Source organism: Pleurodeles waltl, chromosome 3_1, assembly GCF_031143425.1.
Source record: "Pleurodeles waltl isolate 20211129_DDA chromosome 3_1, aPleWal1.hap1.20221129, whole genome shotgun sequence".
In the NCBI taxonomy this organism is placed as follows: Eukaryota; Metazoa; Chordata; class Amphibia; order Caudata; family Salamandridae; genus Pleurodeles; species Pleurodeles waltl.
The window spans coordinates 1,979,084,224-1,979,108,293 of NC_090440.1; the positions used below are offsets into that span (position 1 = coordinate 1,979,084,224).

The 24,070-nt window shown below is 44.2% G+C and overlaps 1 protein-coding gene across 1 annotated transcript in view; it reads right to left on the reverse strand.

Annotated features, from left to right (window-relative positions):
* Positions 1-24,070, reverse strand: part of MRM3 (mitochondrial rRNA methyltransferase 3) — a 49,908-nt gene that overhangs the window by 14,411 nt on the left and 11,427 nt on the right. Inside the window, exons 2-3 of the mRNA XM_069226373.1 lie at positions 21,178-21,422; positions 18,641-18,808 (exon numbers count right to left, since the gene is read on the reverse strand). Of these exons, the coding sequence (XP_069082474.1) occupies positions 18,641-18,808; positions 21,178-21,422 (413 nt within the window). The remainder of the gene's footprint in view (positions 1-18,640; positions 18,809-21,177; positions 21,423-24,070) is intronic.

A 24,070-nucleotide genomic window follows, 5' to 3' on the forward strand; every position in this document is an offset into this window, starting at 1 on the left:
CTGGGAACGGATCCCTGGGTGCCCTCCGGAGCAAAGGCTGAAATCGTTGGCGTGGAACCAGAGGGGCCCCTGTCAATCCTGGAGGCGCTCCAGCAGGGTCAGATTGCCCAAATATGAGGTGCATAGCCTCGCAGAACTGACGTAATTGGGTAAGGGTGGCTCCGGCTCCCGGAAACTTGGGAAGTGCGGAGCCAACCCAGAAGCAGGCTCCAGGTACAGAGTCTTAGAGCAATGATGCTCTTTTTCCTGCATCACATCAGCTTCTTTGAGTTTTTTATGCTTACCTGATAGTATCAAGGATTTTGAGTGGGACGAGGGAGAATGGGGGCTCCACAACCCGTCTCTGTACCTTCCTCTCGACCGAGAGCAACATGGAGCCAAGCACCGGGCTGCAAGTTGCTTTAGGGACTGCTCTCCCAAAGCTTTCAAATTTAACGCTTTCGGATTCATGGCCCAGCACTCTTAGCACGACTTCGGGTCATGGTCGCGCTCCAAACACCAGAGACACATGAGGTGCAGATCCGTCATGGACATTATCCAAAGACAGGAGTAACAAGGCTTGAATCTGGTCCTCCATGACAAAAGTCAAAAAGTCCAGTCAAAAAAAAATGACTGTAGGGGTTGCTCTTGTTCGGACAAAAAGAACTGAAATCAGCGCACTGGGGTGAGGCCTATATAGGTCCCGCAACATCATATCCACTGCTCATCACACTGACGACTGACGTGGAGCCGACTGGCACCATTTAATGGCACACAGTTGTACTGCTTGAAAAAAAAAAAAAATCTGCAGATCCAGACTGACACCTGGGGTAAGGAATCTACAGTAGAAGTCTCTATCAGATGTATCTGACTTGAGAGAACCTGTTGGATGTGTTCCAAAGCGGCTGGCCTTGGGCTCAGCTGTGTTCCACTTCCCAGAGACTACCCCGACTAACTCAGTGGCTATTTAGTTTTTAAACAACATTTAGATGGCAGGGTCTCTACGTCTTGTCCTTGGGTGTGGGAGGTGAGGACTGTTGTATATAAATGTTACTGAAGTTGTTCTAGTTGTATTCCACCGAGTTGGAATACAACACTAAACCTGTTAATCCTGCTGACACACGTAGACATCAGGGGGAGGGGTTACTAGGTCGGGATAGCCCGACAGACATACATACCACACAATCATGGTGAACCCTACAGGTTACAGGCTGACAACCTGGAATGTCCAGAGCATGCATATCATGTCTAAACATTACAAGGTATTCTTCTATTTAAATACGTGGGGCCCAATTCGCTCTTCTTCAAGAGACACACTTAACAGCCAAGGAGGGAGCAGCTCTCCAACGTAGATTGATGGAGAAAGTCTTCTATACTAAAGTTTCAGCAATTGTCAGAGGGGTGCTCGTGCAGGTCAGGGCAGGGGTTCCATTTCAGCATACTAGGTCTGTGATTGACCTAGAAGGTATGTAAGTGACAGTCGCTGGTAGACTCAATGGGAGGGACATTATCATCATTAACCTATATGGACCCAATGTGAAACAAAGAGCATTTTTGGAGAGGATGTCTACCCCGTTAGTCACTTTCTTGACTCAATCCATCATAGTTGGTGGGGGCTTTAACTGCATATCAGATCCCACTCAATCATTTCTAGCCCCCATTGCATGATTCTCGAATCCTTTATTCAGCCTAAGCATTTATGGACTGGCAGAGGGGCTGGGACCTTGTGGACTCCTGGCAAAGCAGAAATCCCCAAATTCCAGACTTATTCTTCTTCTCCTCTTTACATGACCTACACATACACCTCAATACTTTCCTGTGTTCAGCTGATGCACAAACATTGTTCCATGTCATGAAATACCTCACCCGCACCATCTCGGATCATAACCCGGTCCAGCTACATCTGCACTGGCATAGGTTACCCTCCAGATCTTCACTTGGAGGTTGAAACCCGAATCATGAGAAGATCCTGGGAACGATTAAGGAGAAGACAGAGGCCTTCTTTACCAAGAATACTGGAACACCTTCACCCCCCCAAGTGAAGTGGGATGCATTCAAATCCATACTCTGAAGATATTGCCTGGCTGAAACGATGGATGTCTGGAGCACGCTGCTCCACAAGCTCACCAAGGTCGAGAAAGCACTCAGGGACATAGAATTAAAACGTCTTGGACACCAGTAATTACACCAGGAGCTACTGGAGGCCAAAGAATGGGTAGCAGATCACATTGAGCGACTGCACAATCCTTCGACTATAGGGCATACCTGAGAAATCACATGCGGAGCGCGACCATGCTAGCCGAATGTTGGCATGGATAGCTAATTCCACTCGGAGAGGGTTGAACATTGTACGATTGACCTCACCCGCAGGGGATGGCCTCTACAACATCAACAACTGATTCACACAATATTATCAAGACTTGTACAACAGCAAAACCACCATGATGAGGGAGTCTTAATGGCGTTCCTCATGGCAATCCCTCTCCTCCGCCTCACAGCAGAGGAAACAGAAGGTCAGGGTGCAGATATTTCCCTACAGGAAATTCTAGGGGAAATTAAGAGCTTTGTGAGAGGAAAAACCCTGGGATCTGATGGATTTCTGGCTGTTTTTTATTCCATCTATGATGCAAAGCTGGCTCCTAAACTGGTTGACCTTTATAAGGCTGCCAAGGATTTTGGGCCACTTGTAGTGCCTCTGCTGAAACCCTTGAGGCCAGCAGCAGATTTCAAGGCCTATCGGCCGCTCTCTATATTGAAATATTGATTTTAAAATACTGAGCAAAATATTAGCCAGTAAGCTGATCCAGTTAATGACCAAATTAATTCATCCTGACCAAGCGGGCTTCATCCCTGGGCGGAGCACCATGTTAAATGTGAGGCGTTTGCTGACACTCCTAGAGGCCACCACACGTGACGAGAGAGCAGCTGTCCTGGCAGCAGACATAGAGAAGGCCTTCAATAGTCTAGAATGGTGCTCTCTCTACAGCGTTGTCACATATGAGACTGGGCAGTGCTTTAGTGGACTGGACATGTCCACTATATACCAATTCCACAGTCCGGGTCCAACGGGACAAACCATCTCAGACAACTATGCCATTGAGCGGGGGATACAGCAGGGTGCTACTAATTGCAATAGCTTTGGAACCCCTTACTTGCTTGGCTCGGTCGGGGATCCACTACAGAGGCTTCCAAGTCAGCGCCTCTACTCAACAAATAGCACTGTATGCAGATGACCTTCTACTCTTTCTTAACAACTCCGGGGTGATCTTGTCGCAGCCAAAACTCTACTGGAGGACTTTTGATCTTCATCAGGACTAAAGGTCAACTGGCAGAAAACTATATTATTCCACATTAAGATGGATGTTGAAGTCCCAGAGGGCCTGGGAAACCACCTCTGGGAACCTAGCTGCCTCCTACAATTGGGGGTGAAAATCTACCACAAATCATTCAGACACATTTGATGGGAACCTGGGGCTTGCGATCAGAAACCTGAAGTCACATACTGACTGCTAGAAGACCTTACCACCGTCAGTAGCAGGCAGGATAGCACTGTTGAAGATGGTTGTACTGCCCAGTTTTTTGTACTTTTTCAGGACAAGCCCCTTATGGATCCCAAGATCGTTTTTTAAGAACCTAAATGCCTGATTAATGCCCTTCATACAGGGTCAGAGTCGTAGGCGGGTGGCACTAGTCACTCTACAATGCCCAACCTCCAAGGGAGGCCTGGGGGGCCCGGATTTTGAATCTTACTACTTGGCGGCCCAACTCCAGTGGTACACCCAATGAATAGCTGGCAGACTAACACTAGGCAGCGAGAGGGGCCCATTTGTCCTGCCGGTTCCATATCTTTTGACTTCTGTGGACCCCCACTTTATCAGTACTGGAACCCAGGGACCCCCCCCACTGAATCATTACTTAACTCTTCTAATTAGTTGCGGACCCCCCCATGGGTCCCCAGACCACAGGTAGGGAACCACTGCTCTAGAGGACTGAGGGTAGATCGCCAATCGATGAATGGCCCAAGGGAGTTTACTGTTATTCGGAAGTGCAGGGCCAAAAGTTTGCAGAAGAGGACTACTCAGATTCCCTGCTCCTCAGACCTACCACTTAGAATGCTGGTATCGCTGTGGCATGGGGACAATTGGGGGTGGCTTTTATGGTTGGATGGCAGCGGGCGCTGGTACGGTTGGAGATCTGTCTTGTGAATCAATCCTAATGGACTTTAATTTACCACAAGGCACGGCAGCCATATTGTGTCATTAGAGGTGGGTCTGCACAGAACCAAAGGCTCACCTCTGTTGACAATACCTGGCACTGTCAGCTGGTACCTATAAGGCTGTCACTTGCATTTATAGATCGCTGCAGACACACTACACCCTTTTGAGGCCCTGAGGACTCGCTGGGAAGTTCCCATAACGGAAAAGGTCAGGGAAACCATTCTGCAACGACTCCCCAAGGCTTAAGAAATGCACAATTCAAACTGATTAGCTTCTACATACTGCACCGAGCCCACCTTACCCCAGAACGAATTAACAGGTATTTTGCGGTGGCTGACGCCTCCTGCCCTTGATATGGTGAGGTGGGCACTAACGTTTTACATGACACAGCCTTGTACTAATTTACACACATACTGGGAGGGAGTCACATGGACAATAGCAGATTCGGTGTACAGAGCGGTCCCCACTACCCCAGGCCATTGTTTACTCCATTGGTTCACCCACACCTCCAAAAACAAAGTCACTAGCAAATTCTAAGACTTGGCATTGATCTTAGCCAAATGTGAACTTACACGCCACTGAAAGGACCTGAGGGAGCCCACGCCTGCTTGCAAGGCTCGGGGAACTGGAGAAATGGGTGGACTGTGAGGGGACTCTGCTGTTGCAGGAAGTGGGATGCAGTATTGGGACGTTGGAGACTGCTCATGCGTGGGGGGCATTGGCAGACAGTTTGAAGAATCCTGATCCGTTCTCACAGGAGACCTCACCCGAGGCCTCAACATCCGGGGCACACTCACCTCAGGGCTGTACTTGACACCTACTCCTTAGCCCTAGCCTTCCCTAACTTAAGGCACTGGTCATGACTACTCCCCCTACAACCGGGTGGGAGGGAAAGAGGGATTTGAAACACTAACTTTGGCTTTTTGTGATATGCATTCCTCTCCCTGGGTGTTTTTTCTTCTTTCCTTCTAACTTTTGACCAATAACTAATAAGATCTGTTTACAAAAAAATAGAAAAAGACAGTAAAAACTTTAAAACTGTAAAACTGTAAACTTTGCACTTGTATAGCGCACTACTCACCCGTTAGGGTCTCAAGGTGCTGTACTCATACCGCTATGGAACCCCTCCTGGCTTTTCCCTGTGAGGTGCCCACTCCTGGGCACCCCCAGGGTGAAGCCAGGCATCCAAGCGCTTTTGGGGCCGTTGTGGAGATTAAGCAAGCTATTGCCCAGAGTTGCATCATTAATTAGATTAGGCACCGAGGCGAGAATTATCTGGTCCAAGGGAATTGAGCCCAAGACCTGCCGAAGCGGGACTTGAACCCTGGTCTTGAGCAGATCTCTGCCTCAGGGTCTGCCGCTCTAACCATTGCGCCACACTTCTCCACAGTGGTCATATGTGTTCTCTTCACATTATCTAGGATGTGAAGTTATTTCCTTCATGTAGTTTAATTCCTTCCAGGGATGAATCCAGATCGATCAGGGGTCGATTAAATTCTGCATGCGCAGGTCAAAGCCTATTTAGCAAAATCCATCTAAATAACTAAGGATCCACGTTCAGTAAAGAGACTGGCCTGTAAGACACACACAGCTGTGGGCCCTTGCCTGGTTTGGGCAATAAAGTAATGGAGGTCTCCTGCACGTCCGTTGTTACCACCAGCCAACTGATCGAGTTCAAGTGGTGTGCAAGAAAGGGGGGCAGAGGACAGTAGAAGATCTTGTGAAACAAAGGGGAAAATCCATGGGGACACGGTCAATTCTACAACGTTAATGTCACTATATTAACAAACACCTCCTCTGTTATTGGCTTTTCTAGGCTGCCTGTTTATGTATTAGTTAACTGGGAAAGTGGGATGTCTTGCAGATAGTTCTTAACTTTATGTCTCTGTGTCTCCTCTGCTGTGTACAGGGTTTCACAGAATTCCTGAAATGCTTGTTTAATGCAAGAGTCCTATGTGGTTAGCATCTCTGAGGTGGTCTTGACGGCTGAGACTCTTTCCCAACCCACCTTGGCCTTGACCTTACATGCCAGTAGCCTCCCAGCTCTATTACCACAGTTATGACAGTTTTGTTTTAATCCAAGTAATCCATATTCTGGCCTACCTGTGTCAAGTGCCCGGAGTTGAGCTCTAGTCTCTGTGGACCTATGGCAAATATTTTGAGACCCCGTTCTTTTGTGTGTCTCAACCAGTTCTTAAACTTGTGCTTCAAGCGTTGCTGTTTTTTTGTCTGCCTGTCCTGAGCTTTGCTGCTAGGCAAATTACTGTTTCCTTAATAGATAACTTTAAACCAACCCACAGTGTGTGCAATCCCATCCCCTTTTTGTAATTTTTCTTAAAGTATAATGTAGGGTCTCTTAACTTGCTCTTAGCTATTTGAGCTGTAAAAAAAGGCCATCACATAACCACCAGCTTTTGATGTGGTACAGCAGCAATTCTTAACCCGTGGTCTGGGGCACCTGGAACCTTTATGTCTGCTCAGGGGGTCTACAACTGCTTAGAAAATTGAACAGTTTAACAGATGAATAAGTTATTCATAATATATATATATATATATATATATATATATATATATATATATATATATATATATATATACATACACATATATTTTATCCAAATGGTCAAAGTCATTTTCTTAAAGGCTCACTCAGCTGCCGGTGCCAGTAACAAAGGAGACCACCTTCAAAAGATATTTTGTGTCCAATAAGTAATTTACCGCACTCCAAAGTTCCTTTAGGCAGATTTATTGATTAGAATAGCAACCACCAACGCGTTTCAACTCCACTTGAGTCTTGCTATACAAATTCAAATTTAAAAATGTTCTGTAAATGTGAAGAAATTTGAAATCGGAGACTAGAAATTAAGCTTTGCAAGCGCAGCAAACAGAATGTAGTATGAATGATGGGTGGCCTCGATTGCATTTAGAAAAGCTCTGACATTCTTCATTCAAATTAAGATTATTTTTAATGCCTGTGAGTCAAAATATAAAATCATTTTTGTATCTCTGTGATGAAGGTTTGTTTCTGTGTATTGTTTTGCTGTTCAAATCATCAAAATTGCTAAGGCCAGGACCCCCGGTTTCCATTAATTACTCAGTCAGGATCTCTGGAGTCCAGAGACTATTCAGTGGTGGTCCCTGGATTCCAGGAATGATTAAGTGGGGTCCACGGAGGTCAAAAGGGTAAGAACTGATGTGATAAGGAATTAATGTTGTGACATGAATAATTGCTTGATCAGACAATGACTGGCCCCATTTCAGAAGATAGTATTCGGCCCAGTATGTGGGAAGAGCCGAGGAAGTAGTCTAGCCTGCCATAGGTTTGCTGTGCTTCTAGGAAGTATGCAAAATCGTTGGTGCCCCGCTGTTTGGTATGCCATATATCTGCCAAACCCAACTCCCTTAATCACTTACTGACCTCTGACAATATACCCATCTTGTTGTTCATAACTAAACTGAGGTAACTTCCAATTATGTCTTTATAATGTGTTAACATGATATTTGGCATTCATTTTTACTGGCCCGTATTCGGTGCATATTCAGTAGCCGCTGGCATCATGGAGTAACACCACCATATTAGCATAAGAGCTACGCATTCACACAAATAACATTTAAGAGCAATAATACAATCAACTTGAGGTTGGGGCTGTAGTAGTTATCAGACACACCCCTGTCCCACTCTCTTACTTATAATGCGGACAGGGGTTATTCCCTATTCACAGGTGCTGCCTCCAGGGAACACTTACTAATAGGCCATACTCAAGAGTGCCCCTTTTCACAAGCAGAAGTTTAGCAGAGCTTCCCCTCCTCACACAGCCTGTCTGGCTGCATGGCAGATGATACATTTTGGGGTCCAAACCTCCCCTTATATTCTTTTTTCAGACACCAAACGTGATTTAGGGTCTGAGTCTCTGACGTTTTAAGTTATGGTTTCTGCTTCTTTTGAAGTGTGCGTTCCTCCTTTTTTTTCTTTATTCCTGAAAGTATGTCTGTCACAGCAGGCAAGACTGAAACAGACTGACCCACAATACAATTAACAGGAGCAAACAGAGTTCACACCAGGATGTCAGCTACAGGGACATGTGCGTCAAAAGGTTATTCCTAGGCACCACGGCCTACTCGTTATGATTCCCTTATCAGCCCAATCTCCATTCCTGAGATGTGTCTAGACCCCTACCTTGTGACTTACCACTGAATCAAAGAGCAACTTTTGTAGTGTAAAGGGGAGTTCCTCCCTCCAGTGTGTCGCACCCAACTCAGGAATGGAGAAATACCCAAATCTGTCAGGTGGGGGGGGGGGGGGAGGGGACTCCTCTCCTCGTCATGTCTTCACCGGGCAAGCCTGGGTTTCCCAAAATGGAACCAGGGGCCTCCATGTAATGTACCACTGTAGGCATGCTTGCACTCAGTGTACTTTCCCAGCATAATTACTCTCCTGTACTGTTACCTCTACACACTCTGCCCCTACAGCCATGCATTCAGCACACACATTTAGCCTGCACGCACTGCTCAGTACTGTAGCCTTTCTGTTTTGTAAAAGGGTATGCTATTTACAAAACACACACCCTGCCAGCACACACACTCACCATGTGTGCTGCACAACACACCATTCATGTATTGTACTTCACGCAAGCACACATACACCCAGCACGTTTCCATTGGGCATACACTACACAGCACTACATCTTTCATGTCATGTATTCTTTACTGGCACACATATCCATCAATCAGCATTTGTAAAGAGCAGCACTGTTACCCCTAAGGGTATCTGGGCACTGATGGTGCAGTCTCCTTCGAAAAGCCACGTCTTGAGTCTCCTGAATTCGGCCAAGGAGGGAGCTGTTCTTAAGTGGAGTGGCAGGCTGTTCCATGACTTGGCTGCTGTGTAAGAGAAGGAGCAGCCACTGCTGCTGCTGCGATGGATGAGGGGAGTGTGTGAGTGGATTAGCGAGGTGGAGCGTAGTTGTCTTGCTGGGGGGGTAAAAGTGCAGTCGATGGAGGACGGCCCTAGGTTGTGGGGAGCCTTGTATGCGAGTGTGAGGATTTTGAATTGGCACCTCTTCTGGACGGGGAGCCAGTGGAGGTCCCTGAGGTGTGGTGTTATACTTGAGCATTTGGGGAGGTTGAGGAGTCGGAAGTAAGTGTTCTGTAGATTCAGGAGTCTTAAGTAGCTGGGATGACACTCTGGCGTATAGAGGGTATTGCCATAGTCGAGGCGGTTAGTGACCAGGGCATGTCACGACTTACATGCTGCTTTACCCTGGAGGCCACAGAGGGAGTGGTGTGGATCCTGCTCTTGAATGTTCGGCCTTCGCCCAAGTGGGGGCGACTCTTTCTGGTAGCCACGGTGCTGCAGGCAAAGGGTATGCCAAGAGCAGGCCGTGTCCCTCAGAAGTAGCGCCAGAGGGAAAAAAACTCCAGAAAAGGGGAAAAAACCTCCACAAGGATATGTTCCTAAAATGGGAACAAAAAGGAAGAGATATCAACAAGAGCAAATACAGGAAAAAGTATTCCGAACTATCGAGAACCGGCACAAGAATACGAGGAAGCAGGAGCAAAGACACCATCCAAACAAAGTGTTGCAGCGCAAGTAGAGAAAGAATCACAGCCCTTAAATACCAACAAACAGGAAACGACCAACAGGAAGTAAAAGGACACCATCTTAGATAGGGAAAAGTACATAGAACAGAATGGACTAGGAACCAGAGAATAGGGAACAAGGAATGCTGGGAAGAGAAAGGTAACATGGGAAGAGGGAAAAAACAAAGGAAGGTACAACCAGATGTCCCAGAAAAGAAGAAAAGAAAAGAAAAAAAGAGAAGAAAAGAACAGGTGAGTGGGTGTCAGAAATGCCTGAAAACACCATGCACAGAAAAAGAGCGAGGCCCCATGCCCAATTTGGGGCCTCGGAAAGCACACAGCAGACTGGGGGCGCGCCGCGTCTTGGAAACGCGTGTGGTGGCCCAAGCTGAATGTTCAGCTCGTGCCGCGTGCAGCGGCGTGACAGGGCATGCGTGACTGTCTTTCTGTTGCCAGTAGGGATCCATTTGCAGATTCGGCAGAGCATACAGAGGATGTAGAAGCAGGAGGAGGCAACCGAGTTTACTTGTCGATTCATGGAGAGTTGGCAGTCGAGGACGATGCTGAGTTTGATGCAGCTGTTTTTCACCCATGTTGCTACGTTGGTCATGGCATTGCGGAAGTTGGCTTTGGCATTATGAGGGTCTTCGGTGAGCTAGAGGATTAGGTGAGTGTTTGACATAGGAGACTATGCCGAGTCCATAGGACCTGACGATGTCTGTGAAGAGGGTCATGAAGATGTTGAACAAGGTTGAGCTGAGGAAGGATCTTTGGGGTATGTCACAGGTGATGTTCTTGGGTGTATAGGTGAAGCAAGGAAGGCCGAAGCTCTGTATCTGGCCTGAGAGGAAAGAGGCAACCCACTTAAGGGTGTTTTGTTGAATGCCTATGTTGAGGAGTGTGTGCTGGGAGACTGTATCGAATGCTGCGGAGTGGTCCAGAAGGATCAGAGCTGCCAACTCTCCTCTGTCAAGGAGGGTCCTGATGTTGTCCATGGCGGGGACCAGTGAGGCTCCTTGTTGTGAATGGCCCAGAATCCTGATTGTGAGGTGTCTTGAAGGTGGTTTCGTCCAAGGTAATCAGTGAGCTGTTGGTTGATGGTTTTCTCAAGCACTTTGACCGAGAGGGGGAACAATAAGATCAGTCTGTAATTTTGAGGTTGCTGGGGTCAGGGGAGGGTTTCTTTAGGAGGGGGTCTGACCTCTGCACACTTCCATTCATCCAGGAAGGTTGCTGTGGAGATGTAGGTGTTGAAGATGCGGGTTAGTTATGTGGTAATAGTGTTGGCTCCAGGGCTGAAAGGCCGGTGGGGGCAGGTCGGTGGGTGCCCCAGAGTGAATGGATGACATGATGGTTGCAGTGGTCTGTGTGGTAATTGGGGACCAGGAGGTTATTGTGTGGCTGGTGTTCGCTGCTTGAAAGATGTTGTCTAGGCTGGAGGTGGAGGTTTGGCGGTCGGAATTGTTGGGTATGGTGGTGATATTGATGGGGAAGTAGTCTGAGAGGGTGTTGCAGATTTCCTGGGATGGGAGGATGGTAATCTCTATGGCTATCAGGTTAGATTATTCCTTAATGGTTCTGAAGAGATCTTTTGTGTTGTTGGCTGTGGTGTTGATGCAGGCAGTGATTGCTGTTCTTTTTGCTGCCTTGATGTGGTGGTGGTGGTAGTAGCAGAGGGCTGCCTTGTAGGCGGCTCGGTCGGCGGGGTCAAGCGTCATGGTTTCTCGAGTCAGTGGCAGTCTGGGTTTGGAGTCGTTGGCTTGGATGTGTTGTTGGTTTTAGCTGGTTTCAGCAGGGCCACTGTCAAAGGATTTGGTGATTCAGGTGGTGAAGTTTTGGGCCGCCTGGTTGAGGTCGAGGCCTGCCATGGGCTGTGTGGTGGGGGTCCTGAGGTGCTTGGAGGTGGTGTGCTGGGAATTGGAGATGGTAAAGTGGACGATGAGGTGGTTCGTACAGGCGAGTTCAGTCATATGGGTAAAACTGATTGTGTTGCTAGAAATGAAGATGGTGTCCAATGTGTCTCTGGCTTTGGTGACCAGTTGGGTGAGGCCGATGTTGTGGAGGTTCTCTACAAGGGACGGGGAGTTGGTGTTGTTAAGGTGGAAATTGAGATCACTGAGTAGGACGTAGTGGAGGTAGTCGATGCTGAGGGGGGAGATGAGGTTGGAGATGGTGTTGCAGAACGCTGGGCGTGGTCCCAGGGGTCTGTATGCAAGGGTGCCTCACATCGTGGTGTTTGCATCGGTCTAGAGTCTGAAGTTGAGGTGCTCCATGAGGGGCATTGGGTCGTCATTGGTGATGGTACATTGGATGGTTTCCTTGAAGATAATGGCGATGCCCCCACCATATTTGTTGGTGCGGTCTCCATGTACCATGCATATACACTCAGTACATGCACTAATCCCACATGTACTACACAGTATTACTAAATCCCTGTATGGTTCCCTTTCCAGGCACACATACATTTTTTGCAGAGTAACTACTACTGCGCTGCACTCTACATCTACTTGCTGGAGGCAAAGGTTGGGTTAAGCACACAGCATTGGGACTTTAAAAAAAAAAGATGAGTGAGCCTCTGGTTACACAAGGTAAAATGGACCACTGATCACAATACGGTATGCTGCCACCACCGGCCATGTGCCGTCTAACTCTTGGTGAGGGTAGCAGCCTTCCACCAATATGAGAGTAGCGTTTTGGTCACTCCTCCTGATCCAACGAAACTGCAATTTGTGACACAGGCCTAATACATGGCACACACAAATATCTAAAACATTTTTTTTCCAAAAAACAAATTCAAAAATAGAAATCGGGTGCCTCTTAAAGGGGGACAGAACTGCTTATCGCTTCGCTTTTGTGTTAAAACCATTTACATTCAGGCTCTATATTTTAATCTCCCCACAGGGCTCCTTTTAAGCATTGTGTTGAAGATTAAATTGTGTTTCGTGGCAACTTCACCATCCTATTTCTGTATAGCCTGTGGAAAAAACATACCCATACGTTTGCGATTAAGGTTGCAATGTGTGCCTCTTCCTCTACTCCTCCTTAACCTCCCACCTCAACTACTACAATAACCAGGGCAGTCAAATATAAAAGTCACTCTCCTCCCACCACCCCAACCTGCGGGCACGCAAGGTAGCAGAAGCCTGAACTGATCTGCCTGTATTCCAGGACTCCTCACCTCTCTTTAAACAAAGTTCCTTCTGAATGGGAAGCCTCACTGTCCAGCAACCACCTGTTGTACCCTTGTCAGGGGCCTGCTCCGCATTCCCTGTGCCCGGCAGCCACCCACCACTGCGCTATCTGGTCACCTCATTACCAACTGTACTATTGGTTAGGCTTATCACCCGGGTCTTTGAGCTATGACACGAGCGCTTGCCTTTCCACCACCACCACTGGAGGCTTCATAATATTCCTAGTGTTTTGATTTTTTTCCCCACTTGCTTGGTCTAGATGGCTATATGACGGTTGACTCTGCAGGGGCCTAGTTCGCCAAAGGACCCAGAGAGATTTCTGCCAGGGGCCTCATACATATGATGTAGATTTGATTCCCCCATGTGCATTTGATCTCCTTGCTCCTCAGGTAGTGGCTATTCAGAACTCACCGTGTTTTTGCACGGCAATAGTCGAAAAATGAGGGAAAACTGTGATCCTAAAACAATTTAACCCATTTCTCTGTCCCTTTTATTAAAACTATTGGACACTAGTCAGGATATTGTAGGGGTTGGGGGGGAGCTGGTTTGGTGGGTCGGTAGTGGGAGGAAAGTTCTCCCTCCCCACTATCCTTACCCATGCAGTGCAAAATGGTCCAGCAGAATATCTTCGTCCCTAAGGCACAGGAGGAAGGGACACTCGCTCTGCATTTCTTGGAACATCTTTGATCATTCTGTTATACTTCCTCACAGGGTTTTTAATGTCCTCTAGGTGTCCTTACAGATATACTGCTGCTCTTTCAGACAGTGAACTTCTTGAGTGTCTCTTTTTTTCTAGAGCCAAGGGGGCCCAGTTTCTCGGCGCAGTCGTAACCTGCTTGAGACTTTGGATACCTGTGTCCACTTCATCACTTAGAGCCGAGTAGTTCCTCCTGCATCCTCAAAATAGATCCTTCATGAATGAGTTCCTCTAATGTGCTCTCCTGTGGGGTATTTTAGATTCTGCTTTTTGTTTTTGTGACCCAGGCCTGGATAGCATATTTTTAAAAGTGTTCTCTTTCTTTCGTTTGCTAGCTGCCATGACTAGAGTATGGCTCAGGACCCTGTGCCACAGGTCGAGGCTAAATGGGGTTCCGTCAGGCTAGTCTGCTTGCAGTCATGTAATGCAGTCCTTTAGCCCACCTCTAGAATATAAAAGTCATATGTTCCCCGATAGCAATTTAGAGTTGTGCAGCATTTGTATAAGTCCTCCACTGCATGGTCTACCTGAATGCCTGATCCTCTTTGTGAGGTCACTCCCTTAGACCGCATGATCTCCCACCACCCCTCTCCCCAATTGCCCTGTTCCCTTGTTCACCATGGGCCAGATGCTTCCCAGCAACCCTTTGCTTCCCAATCACCCCTGTTGAACCACCTCACATCTGTGTTTCATCAGGGGCCATGAATGCAGTCTGGCTCACATACATTTTGTGAGCATGGTTTTCCTGCTCTCCTCCTTGGCACCCTCCATCTTCAGTGTTGCAGCCCCCATTGCCAGTCTGACTTATTATTCTGTCATCTACGATTCATCTGCCTCCAGGACACAATGGGCTCTACGGCCAGGGCTAGAGACCACCAAGAGTGCCAGAGAGATCATTACTTTGTTGGATCCGTGGGAGTGAGTGCACAGCATGATTCTCCCAAAAATTCATAGGTGTCACCATAAGTGCAGTTCAACCATTATCATGCCGAGAAGCTTCTGTACATATTTCTTGACGTCTATCCCTAGGCCCTTTTCAGGGCTCCCATTATTATTCCTCCTTAATCCTTTTTTCAAGGTCTTTTTCCTGGAAAATTATGTGCTGCTGTAACAAGTAACTGTTCTTGCTCAAGCATTCTATGGTCAACTCTTTTTTCCAAGATCTGCACCCGACACCTACCTCCAACAGCACACTTTATGATCTCCTTCAGCCTCCAATTCACATTATCCTGCACCAAACTAATCTCTTTCATGCTATCTTTGGTGAATGGTTTCATAAAGCTTTTTGCGCTTCCCTCATCGTATTCAATTTGAATGAAAGGAGAGCTTACCAGCTTTAGTTCTGTATGTCTTCTCCCTGGACCCTGTGGGTATTTTTTCTGGGTTCCCTTTGCTGCAACCTGTCTTTGTTGGGTGAATTTTTCTTCTCCCTGCAGCCATTCTTACTTTGCGTGGTGGTAGGGAGCGATGTACTGTGTTTAGTTGTACAATGTAGTCTACTTGAATTCCGCTCGTAGCCAATGGCTCAATTCAGGGTCTCTTTTCTGTGAGACACAAGCTCTTTATAGGATCATTCAGCTCCTTTATGGCCCTGTCTTGATTATCAATATAGGCCTCCTGCAGCTCCAGATGCTGCATCCCCTGTCCCTATCGGTCTGGTTCAAGAGGTGGTCTTACTTGATTCATTTTTTTTTTTTTTTTTTTATAAGCTGCCCCTCTGCCATCAGTTTCCCTAAGGTGCATAAATCCAAGTTACTCGAAGATGGGCTCACTAGGCAATGAGGGAAAGTTCTTGAGAGGGAGCCTCTCATTTGGAAGGTCTGGTTTCCCCTCCATTACTTTGTGAATCTTATAAAAAACACCAAATATTTTTTTCTAAATTTCAAGAATATAGAGCAACTGCCACCAAAGTTACTTATTCCAAGTTCATTGCTTAAGTCTTCTATGTCATATATTGAATTAGTTATATAAAAAACTCAGCTTTTGAACTTCACTGTCAAGATGTCTAATCTGTTCTTACTTGATATTTTACCAGAAATGTATTGAAATAGTTTCACAAGTACTAGGGAATATTGGTCTTTGTCTTATTTCTCAGAGGAAATGTTTCAGTTTGCCAATAACACCATTTCCCATAATAACTGTAAGAAAATGCAATGTCACTTTGATTACACTGACTAAATTATTTTACACAAAGAGGGGGGCTACGTTTGAATGCAACTTACCTAGGAACATTTAGTAGGTACTTATCTACAAATCGATCAAGGGTCTATTCTCATATACAGATCCCCCTTTACATGATATGTAAAGGTCTTCAGTCACTATCCAAATACTTTCATCTGCAATTATTGCCTACCTGGTAAAAGGGGACCAACAAGTGATTAGTGAACAGTTTCACAGTATGCATGTGGTAGGGTGAGCCACTAACCAATGGCTGTTCAGTTTGCGGCTTTCACCTTCTTTTTGCACTCACAACTACATTTACTAATCAATCAATACCTAAGCCATTGTGCATTTTCTTGCTCCCTGGCATTAAATGAAACCCTTTCCCCCCCAGAGTGGGCAGTCCCTATTGTGCCATAAAGTGTTCCGCTGGGAAGGAGTCACAACCGCAGCAGACAAGCAAAGTAGCTCAAAGCAGATAAAGGGCACAGGCAAGGCAAATCAACAACCTAAATACATCACAAGACTGCGCATTAACACACTCCCATTTTGGAAACTGCATCACAAGTGTGACCTTGCTTACCACATAATGTGAACAGGACTGAACAATGTATTTACATGTTGCAAGTATCCCTGAGGCTTGTGATGTTTACCACACTGGAGTCCTATGTGACTTTATGTTTGTTCGTCCCTGCTGTTGCCATTAAGAAATGAGGGAAATCCAATGAAATCCTAGCAAAGTCTTTCTAAGGAGCAATGGGCAAGATTAAAACATACAGTACCTACTAATGAAGGTTGTGTTGTACACTGTTTCAGGAAGAATTATGAAGGATGAGCATCAAAATGTTTTAAACTTTCACTGAGAATTCCATCATATCGTATGGGAACACATTAAGAGGAGTACTCTGGATTACACTCTATTGTAAGGGTACACAGTTAAAGACGGGAGACTTGTTCTTGCTTTCGTCTACTATGGTCAGCGTCATTTTATTTTACACTTGACATTGCTGCTATCGTCATGTCCCATATGAGAGACAGGAAAATGTTTGGAACCAAATATAGGGAGAAGAGCCACATACCAACAGGGTCCATATTTTTTGATCTGCAAGTGACCGAGAAAGTTTTTAATATAAAAAGGTAATCAAATCAGACTGCTATAAATTATTAAGAATCAGATATACGTGATAGAGGGGTATTTTCTATTTTAATTCAGCTTTATAAATTCAGACTTAAACAGACTGTCTTCTGAGCAAGGGGTAGGAAATGAGAACCCATTACACAGCTGAGAAATAAAGTGTCAAAATAACAGACTATATACAGATAATGTCTTACATTGAGACAGGCAATGTGTATAACGATTTTGACAAGGAAGGCTGTTTACATGTAATCATACAGGTGGCAGAATTGGAGAACGTTTGAGCCACAGTATTGGTATATAATGCAAGAGTGGTAGTGGCTTTAAATGTATGCACACTCTGTGACTCATTCCTTCTCCAGCTTGATTTTGATTTACTAAGGGTAATTTATATTTTAATTTGTGTGTGTATATATTTTTTTCCATTATATAGATAGGTTGTAATACTTAATCATTTTCCTGAATACAATATTTTGAAAGACAATATTTAAGTATATTATTGCAAGAAGTGAAAAATATTTCTGTAGATGATGATGTTGCTCTGTTATGTATTTATGAGACGTTCATTTTTAATATATATGTTCACAGATGCTAATGTGAGAACAAAATAATAGATATAAGTGTTACACAGCTGTTAAAAAACACTTTTAATGAGGTACAAAAGGTATATGTATCTTTTAACAAACGTTTGATGCATTTGTCCTGAAGTAGGTGAAGGTCATCAACCACTGAAACAATGCGTCAAAGGAAATGAATGTGGTTTCTGTTGAAATGATGCAAAATATTTTAGAATGAAATACATTTTCATGATTTTGCCTTGCAGTATTTTTCAACTGAATTACCTGTTGAAATGAGCAGATCAGTGATAACAGAAAGGAGAGATAAAATACTGTTTTTTGTTAGTATGTATTCTTTTATGATAAGTTAATGATGCGCTTTTTAAATATATATCAAAAATAACTAATACCACAGGTTCACAAATTATTATATTTAAGATTCTAGTTATTAACACAACCCGGGTATATAAATATATTGAGGAATGTAACTCGTTATTTTAGGGGATCCTGGTGTATTGTGTTTTCAAATTGCATACTGGGTTATCTGCATAAGCATGTTTACAAAAATCAGCCCCATTCTTGTGTGAGTACATATTAGGAAAATATTCTGAACTGAAAGCAACAGAGCACTATTAGATTTTAAACTTTACCTGAACAGTTTGCAGAGGTATGCCTTCTGGGCTTCTTTATTGTTATGACATGATTACTTTTACCCTTGTTCTACTGGAAGTCCCCTCCCCCTGCTCCTCCAGTAGAGCACAAAGGCACCGCCTCATTTACACGGCAGCCATGTTTTCTAACAAGACATCACTAGTTAAGAAAACTTTATATTATATTTTAATGCATACTGGCATATAGTTTTCTATTTTTACTGAGGCTTTCTAAAGCAGTCTGTGAGAGTCGAAGCCTCATGACTCAAAGCACATTACAGAAAACAATAGACTAGACATCGTTACTGGATTGCAACATTGAATGAGGTTGCACTCAAGCACAACTCACAAATCAAGAAAGTTATTTTGCAGTTGGATTCTGCCTCAACAGACTACTTCATATTTAGAAAAACATTCACTGTACAATATTACCGGTCTCCCCAGGGTTATGCTCAACTTGCCAGCAGAACATACCTTTGGTAAGCAGCACTTTGCTACAGCCAGCCCCAGCAGCAGATCGCAGGATTGTGCCAAGGTTTCCAGGATCCCGCACATTGTCGCAGATGAGTGTCAGTGGCAGTGAATAATCAACTTGTGACACAGGATAGCTCATTTTTGAGTGGTCAGGTCGTGCAAAAATTCCTAAAAATAAAAATGAAAACCAGGTTGGATGAAAACAGATTACACTATCCTTCCTCTTATGTTCCAGCATTAGGGAGCTCCCCACCTGCTTCAAGGAACAAGCATTTTCAAAAGCAATAGGCCTCCTCTTTCTGATCTATTGGCTGTGCCAATGATTTTAGAAATATGTTACTGTATAAGCATTGCATATTTTAGGTCACTAAAGACCTTGAATTTGTTACATTTTTTAAGTGCTCCGTACTTGCATTTTTGTATTATTTACTAAATAATGGCAATGCCAAATGGGCTCTAAAAGGCTGAGCTATTGGGTTTTTCAATGCTTGTAGGTACACACGAGATGAGTTGCTTTTAGGTGTCCGTGCGTTATGGTTGACGGAGAGTGTTCATAGTAGCGATTAACTGAAACCTCTGCAGTGACAGTTGAAGGTAGCGGGAGTCAGAGGGCCATAACATTGTTCAGATTTCATGCTCACATAATACTTAACATCTCTCCAGTGCACATAGTTATGGTCACACATGTACAATTTGTTTTTATCAATTCTAATTATTTACAGCACAATCATTGATGTTACTCATTTATATCATACTACTAACAACCACTCACAATGCCAACAAATCTGGCTTGTTTTAGGCATGTGTGTGCTGTTGTGCGATATGTCAGGATGTAATAGCAGAAACCTCACTAAGAGGCACAGATATGCTGGTCAGGCAGAAAGCAAAGTTAAGTTTGAAGTCTAATTAATTAGGCCCCTTTTAGAGCATCCCACCTTTTTCATCTAAGTTAAAGCACTATGAACGACAATAGGCTCCAGACAGCTAAAACCTGTCTCACAGGTGAGGCCTAAAAGTTGTGATGTTGTAAAACTGTGGAGTTCTTGCTCCTCAGCAGCATCTCTGGGGTGGCAAGAGCACAGCTGGTTATATGCGTCAGAAATGGAGGGAGTCGTATACTTCAGTGAAAGAAAGCCAAGACCCTCACTTCCTAAACTGTGACATTCCAGGCCATTACTGTAGGTTCTAGGGCTCTTGGTGCCACCATACTCCTGTAGAGGTAGAGCTATAGTATTTGCTTCCCCAGCAAAGTTGATCCAAAGTTTGTGTAGGCCATCTGCTCCCCGATGAAGTAGACCCAAATATCCTCAGTTTCTCTGGGACAAACACAGGCGAGAGACACCAACATGGAGCACAGGGTGGGGGAAGGGCAGAAGTAAAAACGGAAGGCACGAATCAAAGAGGACGGGTATAGGAAAAGCAACAGGACTGAAGAAGAAATACAAAGGGTGGGGCAGAAGCAACATGGGGCACAGGCAGCTGGAAGCAACAGAGGATGCAGGGAGGGAACTAAACTAATGGGGAGAAGCAGCAACCTAGAGCTGGGGGTGGGGATTAAACAGGTGTGAGCAACGGAAAGCAGGCAGAGGAGAATCACATAGGCAAGAGAGCTCACTCTCATGGAGTGCTTTAACAAAAAGAAAAAAATATAACACCTGAAAAGTGAGCACTAGAAGAACACAAGTAAAAAGAATATGCTCTAGGGGAGGGATAAACATGAGAAAGGACGTTAACAGATAAGAAGTAAACAAGTGAGAGTGACAATAAAGCTAACTAATAGTAGGCAGTAGCCAGACTAAGCCCATAATAAACTAACAGGCATGCGCTGCCTAGTAGGCGAGACCTACCAAAAAAAAAAAAAAAAAACATTGTTTTTTTGGTTTGTCAACAGTTGCAAGTTAACACCTCAAGATAACAACAGGTGACATCACCAAGGAGCCCGACAAAAAAATGTTTCATTTGAAGTCCTCTCTGAAAAGCATCAATGTTCTTGGACACCCACTCAGTTTCAATTCTATGTATATATTGGTTACTCTCGCTTTTAAAACACAGATCAAATGTCATTTTACTCTCAAAGCAACATAACGGTCTTATTAATTATATATTTTGTATTTGCTTAGTAAATATTTCAGAGCTCACTGAATCTCCACCATGTGTGGTGGGAATTCAGGATTAGACTGCCAAATATTTTTTTCTACAAGTGTTATTTACTCCAGAAAATTCAGAAGCAAGCATAGATACATCGGGAGTAAGACAAACACACCAGCACGTCTTTGTGAATTGGGCCTGATAAGGTAGCACAAATATGACTGATAAGTCACAGTGCTTTTACGAACCTTTTGAGAAAAAAGGTTGGAACAAAGGTAGTCAAATAAACGTGAAAGAAATAGGCATTGTTCCACAGCAAGTCTTAAGCGATAAACTTGCCTATTTCCGAAGTAGGTTGTTTGCAGTATTAATGAGCACTGTTACCACCAAGATCATGTGATGTCGTGTGGTATTTCTTTACTCTTGAGGTAACTTTCCAGCTCACTTACCAATCACACCTTGAGGAGTTACAAGATCCGACCACATCTTAATTTCTTCAAACCTCACTTTTATAAGTTGCACATGTTTCAGATGTGGCAATGGTAACTCCTTCAGGTGGTCTAATGTGCTGAAGAACAAGGTTTGAAGCTCTGCACCAGCTTCCAAGGCATCAGTTATCAATCTCCGACCCTCCAAGAGAATTTTGCCATGCTTGTCTCGAAATTTCTTGGATTTTGCAATTGTAGCCACTTTCCTGTTAAAATTCACACAAAACACAGAGATAAAAATTTTTGGAGAAGGGAAATTAGAAAGGAACAAAGAAATATAAATGATTTTATCAATCTTCAAGAACGCTTTATGGGTCTCTGCAAATGCCATTCTTCTATTTAACAAGACCTACACATGTCAAATTAAGTACAGGCTTCAAATGTTTTTTTTATGTTTGATGTTAAATTTTAAGAAATTAATTAGCATTATACATTCATGTGACTATTGTCTATGTAATCCATCACCAGCTCAAATATTAAATCGAAAGAGGGAATTAACTTCTTGATATGCTGTAAAATTACAAATCACACATTTCTTCAACTCGAGATATTTATTTACAATGTCAGAGGGCAAATAGATAGGGTTATAGTTAAAGGTGCATTACATTCAAAATATTTATTTTATTTCTATAGCAATACTAGCACTAACACATTCAGTTGAAAGCAGACTGTGACTTAGTCAAAAATAATGTAGTCATTGATACGAGTCATCACAAGATATGTTCCAAAGTAACCAGTTAGTCTGATGAACTCCAAATCTGCTTACAAAATACATTTTTGGTGAGAAATCCCACACTTCATGGTATGATAAAAACAATATACTGGAGGAGTCCACTAAACGTCAAATGTTGCATTGAGTTGCAATGCCTGACTGCATTAAACTTGTGCTTAAAATATAGATTTCCTGATAACTGATAGCTCAGATTTTCTCAAAGGAATACAACATCCACTAATGATAAACTCAGAAAGTGTATCCAAAATCCACTTACAATAGCAAATTCCTGATACTGACCAACTGGGGAAGGGACGGGGTTAGAGAAACAGGAGATATCTTCAACATATTCAGCAACTCAAAAATCGATTTAACAGCAATTCCAGGGGAATCACTCCCGGCCTAGATTGCAGCACTGTGTATATATAATGTCCAGCAAACCTGTCACAATACACTCCTGTGGCCCAGCTTAGAGAAGTAAAATTGTGAGAAATTAAGCAACAGTCTTAACATGGGAAAGATACAGGCCTACCCTCATAGACTAATTTATGTCTTACTGGATGCCAGAGAGAGATGCCTGTACCTTAAGAGCTAGAAGGTCCTGCTTTACCTTCTACAGCTGCTGATGTCATCTCACAGTTGAGTGGCTATCGGTTATTCAAAAAAAAAACATCAGATTGTTGTCACCTTCTTGAATCAGCCTTCAATGGCAAAGGAAGGATCCGGGCATTCACCACCCTTGAAACACATTGACGATGCTTCAGCCTGCCCTACAGCTGAATCAAATAGGCCACAATGCAGTCTTTGAATCTGTGAGGGGACTTCTTATTGGACTGCAATTTACCTTTTGTTAACTCCACAGAATTGACCTTTGCTACTCTCTGCTCCATGTGTTTAGCCTTGTTTTCATTTCAAAATGTCCCGTCAACAGATGAAACATATTTGTCTATAGACCTTGTGGTGAGATGGAATTTCGGCAACATTTCTATTATTGTAGCCTCGCTGTGAGATGGGCCTTAGTCACACAAGCTCCTAGCATCAGCCTTCTCAGTCTCAAGATCTCCCATACATCGAAACATGCTGAGGTTAAAAAACTATTTGTCCCCTTTTTTAACCGCATTGTCTGTCTTAGGTGGCAAGATACAGCTCTCCTATTTGGTCCCCCACATCCCAGACAGTCCTCATATGGGTGCCGTCATTGAGGTCCTTTGGCCCCACAACACTACATGCTCCCCTCACAGCTCCACTTCCCAGCAACGCTGTGCACCACAGCCTCAGGACTTCCAGGGGGACCAGAATGCAGACAACTTCGATTCATTACTGCCTCTCTGGAGTAATTTCCTACCTGCTCCAGACTCGGTGGCCCCTAAGCTCCCACCTCAGCCAGATCACTAGTGCACTGGAGTCATCTTGAGCACGGTCAAGGGAGGAAACTTTCTCCGACTGTTGAGCAGCCCTCATCCATGAATTGAAGTCTGCAGATCACGTCCACAGGAGCTGTGTTTTCTCTCGCACCTCTGGCTCTTTTCAGCAGGTTGCTTCTCTGGTTCCCAACACCCAAAAAAGAGAGGCTAAGTGGAAGCTTTGAGAGAAGCCATGCCTTTCCCAGTTGACCACAATCCCCTCCATACTTTCACATAAAACTTGTATTTATAGCTTTCAAACATTTTTGTTTTTCCTCTTAGTTTACAATTCATATTTCATTACCATTATGGAGATTAACCTATTATCTATAATTAACTATCCTAAGTATTTTCTAGTTTTACTTATGCCTATAACAGTTTGACATACCTATCTCCTTTCATTCACCTCCAATTCCAGCAAGTACTAAAAACTTGGCCCTTCCCATCATTACACACACAAGATGCAGACTATGCTCAGAGCAACTGAAATTATGCGCTCTCACGGATGCAGAGTTTTTCTCATAATTATGGAGTTGCCTCATTTGACACATAATCCATTATCTGCTGCATAATCTGCAAATTTGAACAAAAAAATGTTTTGAGCTCAAACGGTTCAAAGGTTACTGAAAATGCAGCAACAAACATGTTGCTAGCAGTGGAATGCCCTTGCATATGTTGACTGGTCGGTCACCTTTTATTGCATTTTGCTATATTTGGGTGTTACACTAGTACTAACAAT